Source organism: Molothrus ater, chromosome 6 (genome assembly GCF_012460135.2).
Source record: "Molothrus ater isolate BHLD 08-10-18 breed brown headed cowbird chromosome 6, BPBGC_Mater_1.1, whole genome shotgun sequence".
Lineage (NCBI taxonomy): Eukaryota > Metazoa > Chordata > Aves > Passeriformes > Icteridae > Molothrus > Molothrus ater.
The window spans coordinates 605,913-612,229 of NC_050483.2; the positions used below are offsets into that span (position 1 = coordinate 605,913).

Here is a 6,317-nt window from a genome sequence, read left to right on the forward strand (position 1 = left end):
ATACATAATGCATTTGTATAATTTAAGTTGGCACAGCAGTTCAGTCATCCAGTAATTTTCAGACAGGATTGAAAACACTTCTGTCATGAAGGAATTATGAACCAAAGCTTCTGTTCGTCAAAACAATTTTGGAATCAATTATTGGAGAGCAGAATATTTCTGAAATTCTGCTTAAATATAATTTAAATTATGCCATTTCTTAAGCATTCCTTTGCATATACACTTAAAATTTTGATTCTGAATTCAAAAGTGTAATTTAAGGGTAAGAAAAGTGGACCATGCTCTTTGGCGTCTAGATTAACAGATACTGCAGTTAGTGCATAGATGAAGAATGTGAATTCCATTCACTCAGGAATTTTCTTCCTAGGCATACCTGGTTTAGTTAGCTATTAGTCAAGTGTTTTGGAAGCTGTGTTCAATTCTGGTATTTTCAATTTTAATAGAATTACGCCAATGAAAGTATGAAAATTTGAAATGAACCTGGAGATTCAGGAAACCTGCAGATCCCTATGGACATATGTATCAGCTCCTGCTGTAGTTCAGCCTTTACAGTTCAAAATTTTTATTAGATTTAGACAACTGCTGTACTGTTTCTGTAGTGAGTAGAGATACAGCTCTAGACACTGGAGCCCACCTAACTCACAGACAGATTGTAGATTACAGGGCTTCCAGGTGTTCTGCAACAGTTTCCACCAAAACAAGCATGTAATGTTAGACATAAATGTCTAAGCCTCATGTTCTGCATGCTAGATGATAAAATTATAGGCTAATTAAAAATAAAAAATAAATCAGCCCTTGGATATAATTTCTGCTTATCTAATTGTAATATAAACAGTATTGTTCCATCAGCCAGAGATAGCTCTGAAAACTGGAACAAGGTATAAAAAGGCTGGAGGCAGCAAATACTAAAACTGTTGAAGGTGGTGGGTGAAAAGAAGATTTCAATAACAAGTGTAGAATTGGTGAGGGAAATCTAGAAGTTAAAAGGGAAAAGCTTATTTTGGTAAAGGAGGTGAAGCACATGAATAAATACCAGATAGCTGAGGAAGGTCTTGTGCAGATGCCAGATCTGGAGTCAGCCTCTGGTTAGGGGGATAGATCTGCCATGGATAACTGAGCTGGGCTTTATGGCAAACTGCCCTATGGCCTCCAGCAGATTGTGCCCATGGAAAATTCATTTATAGGAGCTGGTAACAGAAAACTTCAACTAAATCATTGTCCTTTCATCTTCCCCTTTTTTACAAGTGAACTGCTTGCAGTACACTGAGTTACTTAATTTGTGCATGTATCTCTAGGGCAGTCTTCCATATTAGAGTACCTTTAAGCTATGGACAAATTCTCATTTAAAATAGGATATTTTGCAATGTTAATACAAAAAATTTCTCTTTCTTTGCTAGGAGTAGAAAAGATGAAATCCATGTCACAACTTGCTGTTTTATCAAGACGATGGAGGCCGTCAGAGATGAAATTAGATTCTTTCCAGGAAGTAGTACTGGAAAGCAGCAGTGTTGAAGAATTAAAAGAGAAGGTAAAATGTGTAATATGATGCAAGTTTCTTGTGATGACCAAGAGCCTTATTGATGTTCTCTGGTGGGAAGCACAAGGATGTCATAGCTCCAAAAATCTTGTTGCGTGGTGATTATTTTTCCCTGGGAACTGATAACCTATCCCATCCCATTACCAAACCACATGAATTATCAACTTTACTTCTTAGTTTCACATAATGGTCTGGTCTGAAAGTATTTGAGTGAATACGTGCAAAAAAAGAAGTCACATCTTGAAGTTTAAACATCTTAATAGTATCTTTGTCCCTTATCAGAAAACACACATGAAAGAAAAGCTGAGCTACTGCCTCTTGGTGTTTTTTCAAGCTAATGTTTTGTTATTCCAAAATACCAAACCTTTCAGCCTCCTCATATTTGAATTTGACAACTGTTCCTGTATCAAGTAGGCTGAACTATGTTTTGGTTGGAAAGAAGTGTGGCTGTGGTATGGTTTGGTTTTACTCAAGGTCAGGAAGCTCTAACAGGTAAGCAGACCTGTCACAGCAGACCTGTGTCATGCCAGCAGAAATCTGAAACTGTTTTGATAATTCAATGTATCACAGGGTTCCACACTTGGAGAAATGTTTATTTATACATGGCAATACCCAGTTGTTAGGAGGCCACCTTGGGTGTTGAGGCCAGTAAAAATGCTGGTGTCAGTGACCCTGAGAATTCATTAAATTAGGGGTGGTAGTTCACAGGCTGGGTTTGTGTTGTACATGTTAAGCTATGGGCTGCTTTCTTGCATTCCTCAGGTAGAAATGAAGTCATAACTACAGGTTCTTGCATGCAGTCAAGAATTCCTTCTCACTGGTGTCTGAAGAAAGAGTTGGCTGCCCTTGTTTTCTTGCCTTAAGAATTGATGTGCAGGGAGCAATTTTCTTTCTTAAAGTTCTGGTAGGAAGTGCAGGCGTGTGGAGGTGGGTCTTAGTCATGCATATTTCCAGCTGTGCCTGCTCCAGATTGACTGGATAACACCTTCCATGTGACACAGGGTTCAACATGAGGCACTTGGTCTCTTTGTATCTTGGAACTTGAATGTTATTCATTAATTGTTTCTATGAACTTTTTTTGTCTCCCCTTCAGTATTAAGAGAAGTGTGGTGAAATGCTGTCACAGCAAGCATCGCTTGTGACACACACTGGTAACTTCAGAAATGTTAAGAATTGTCACTTGTCACTTCAGTTTTGTACATTGGAGGACTTGCAGATAATTCGACTTGTAGATTTGGCAGCTGTTCACTTTATGTAGACACTGTGTAATGTTGCTTTGAAATAGTATTAAATCCACCATTTCTCTTCACAGCTAAGTGAAATAAGTGGAATACCCTTAGAAAACATTGAATTTGCAAAGGTAAGTAAAATTTTATGGTTTTTTACCCTTTAATAGCACAGATGTGTAATTATAAGTTTTATTGTATTCACTAAGTAATTGCTTTTTTCAGGGTAGAGGAACCTTTCCCTGTGACATTTCCATACTAGAGATTCATCAAGACTTGGACTGGAATCCAAAAGTATCTACATTGAATGTCTGGCCCCTGTACATTTGTGATGATGGTGCAGTAATATTTTATAGGTATGTATTTCATTACAGTATAATAAACAATGCAAAAAACCTCTGTGGTTAACATTTGTGGGGTGATGTAATGGACAGGAACATAAAATACTCTTTGTTACCTTAAAGAAAAGGTTTGAAACATTCAGCTGAAATATTTGTGCTCCTCAGCTTCCTAAAAGCCTGAATATTAATTAAGGTTAAGAAAACAAGAACTGTGTCTTTTTACTCAATCCTCCCTCCTGAACCACTGAAATTAAAGCTAGTTGCTATGCTTGAGTGTGTATCTGGATTTAATTTCTTAAAATAGAACCATATCCCATGTGGAGTTAGTGAGAGTCTTGCTGTAGGTTTTGGAGAGCAAGGAATTTATTGCCTGAGTTTATTCCTTTGAGAAATGAGTATGGATTCTTTTTAAAAAGCCTGTTATGCTAAAAAATCTGTTAACGTGGGAAATGTTGATCAGCTGAGGGCAGGAGTTGAGGACTGAGAGCTTGAATATTGTCATTTCTCCTAAACTTGGTGGGGCAGCCTCATGGACACATTGCTGTGGCAATTTGCCTAATTGCATGTGAGCTGGGGAAAAGCAGCTGGTTAATAATGTGCTGGTCCTGATGAAAATGGCTTGGGAGAACATCTGGTAAGGGCTAGCTGACACACTGCTTCCAGCTGTTGGCACTGGGACCAAAAGCAAAGCAGAGCTATGGTTGTCTATAAAGAATAGGAGTAAGAGAGATGGAGGAGCATGGGCTTGTTTCTTGCCCTGGTTTGTAGTCAGGCAGAACACTGAATGTTTCTGCTGGAAAAGCAGGTTTAGACACATTGCCTGTTCCTGCAGAATAAAGCAATCCCTGAGAAATATTATGCTTAGTTATGGTTTTTACTAAGTTGCTCCAAGCCGAAAAAACCCCACAAGTCTACTTGTGGTTACTGTATTGATCTGAATTTGAACATATGTTTACATTTTAGGGATAAAACTGAAGAATTAATGGAATTAACAGATGAGCAAAGAAATGAACTGATGAAAAAAGAAAGCAGCAGACTCCAGAAAACTGGACACCGGGTAACCTACTCTCCCCGTAAAGAAAAAGCACTAAAAATTTATCTGGATGGAGCACCAAATAAAGATTTGACTCAAGACTGATACTCGCTATAGCATTTTCCCTGGGGAATTTTTTTTGTTTCCAATCAAAAGGTTCACTACTACTGTGTAGTGCCATTACGGCAGGACATTCATTAGGTGTAAAGCGCTGACACCAGCACAGCCGGGCGGGGCCGGCCGCAGGCAGCGCCCGCGGGCCACCGTGGGACTTGGAATCATGTTGTGCACTAGAGTCACATGTACTGTAAAGCTAAAAGGGATGTGCAAATAAAAGATTAGAACTCAAAAGTGGGCGGGGAGGGAAACCAGTGGAAATTGTTGAGGACAGTGTGCACATAGTAGCTAGTGAAACTAGCCTCCAACAGGATACTCATAGCTTAATAATAAAAGCTGTGCAAAGGCCATGAAAGAATTCTTTTCTCTGTTTGTTTCACTGATACACGCATTACCTCATCGAGAGTCTGGAGTAAATGTTAACACATTGGTTCTAGGACAGCGGCGGGGAAGGGCCGGGCGTGGTGGGAGTGCTGCAAGTGTCAGGGTTTAGAATATTCTTCAATTAAACAGGGGTCAGAGAGGTGTCTGCAGGAAGCTGCTGGCAGGCCTTGTTTGTTTGCAGAAGTGCTGTTGTAAGGTAAAGTGGTTTTTAATAGGTTACCGATGAGCAGCTCTAGTGTATTGCGTTCAATGTGTAAATAAAATCTGCCCTATCCATTTACCAGAACTGCAGCTCAGCTATTTACCATGCTATTCTTTACACATATCAACATTCATTGTGTACATTTGGAAGTATAGTTGCCTATTTAAATTTGTATTCATTTTATGTTTGACAATGCTGGGTACTTTAGGGTTGTACTTCCCCTTGTTAATGAAGATTTGTTCTGTTCTGCTACTTTTTGTACATTTTGTTTTTAAGACTATTACAAGTTTGCATCTTCTCCACCTGCTGAAAGTCAGTTTGTTTTTTCCCAGAGTTGATTCCATAGCTATATGTAGTCAAATATTGGGGCAACCTCTTAACAACTCAACGTACGAACTCGGTAGTTCAGGCTGTGGTGCAAAGACTGATGCAGTCAACATGATTTCATTGCAAAGCCTAGGAACAGCAATTTTTTGCTTTGGTCCATAAAGATCAGTAGAGAACAATTCTCCATAGTTTTTGGAAAAACCACCTAATTTATAACAATCAAAAGATTTTGGTAAACTTTTTCATGCCAGATGCTGTTTACAACAATGAACATGCCAATAAAACATTTGTTCATTCTGTTGTGTTATTTTAATCATTAAATGCTGTGTTTTTTATTTTAAAAATTATGGAATTGTTTCATGGAAATGCAACTTCCCCAAGGCAGTGCTGGAATTGCAAGGCTGTGTGTTTGTGTGTATGTGCACACCCCCCTCCATGTACAGAGTGTTGCAGGAACTGGTTCATAGCCTGGCTGCTGATCCTCTTTACATTCACACCACATTTCTCTTCAACTGTGAGTTTCCTTTTCCAGAACTCAATTTCTCACCAGTGGAACCTCCAAGTTCCAAATATGATTGGCAGCAAAATCTGCTCCAGAGGGAAAGGGGTGTTCAATAACAGAACCTTCAGTTCTTCCTTGCATGCTGGCCTACAGCAACCTAAAAATGCTGAGGAATGTGGCAGCTTGGGAAGCAGGCATTGCTCAGAGGCATTCCCTCATTATTCCTCTTTGGACTGGACTGTGCTGCCTCTTGGCCAACATAGGTGAGGTTGGAAGTGGGGGCGAAGGGAGTAGAGAGGGAAATTCCATCCCCTGGGTAGGGTACTTCAGTGAACTACCATTTACCACAGGTAGAGACTGCTAAAGCATCCTTAGAGCTTTTGGAAGAGAGAAATGGATCAGGAATTTTCCTCAAACTCGGGTATTTGGAAAGGCAAAAGTGTAGAGATCAAATCCAGGGATGGCAGCACCCAGAACCTGAAAGGAGAATACTGTCCTTAAGAGGGCAGTACCTACAGAGAGTTACTGCTCTCAGGGATGTGGTTTTAAACAGGAAAATGGAAGTGGCATTTAATTCCTTCTCTTTGGGGAGAAGGGGCTGTCTAAAGCACAATAATTTTATTAGGGATAGAAAGGGAGGGTAGACTC

General features: G+C 39.5%; 1 protein-coding gene across 2 annotated transcripts in view; it reads left to right on the plus strand.

The window, feature by feature from the left end:
- USP47 (ubiquitin specific peptidase 47) overlaps positions 1-5,488 on the plus strand; it is a 49,674-nt gene extending 44,186 nt beyond the window's left edge. For both annotated transcript variants that reach the window (XM_036383345.2, XM_036383346.2), the window contains exons 25-28: positions 1,398-1,528; positions 2,850-2,897; positions 2,989-3,119; positions 4,068-5,488. In XM_036383345.2, coding sequence (XP_036239238.1) covers positions 1,398-1,528; positions 2,850-2,897; positions 2,989-3,119; positions 4,068-4,242 — 485 coding nt within the window. In that variant the 3' untranslated portion in view covers positions 4,243-5,488. The remainder of the gene's footprint in view (positions 1-1,397; positions 1,529-2,849; positions 2,898-2,988; positions 3,120-4,067) is intronic.
- The last annotated feature ends 829 nt before the right edge of the window (positions 5,489-6,317 follow it).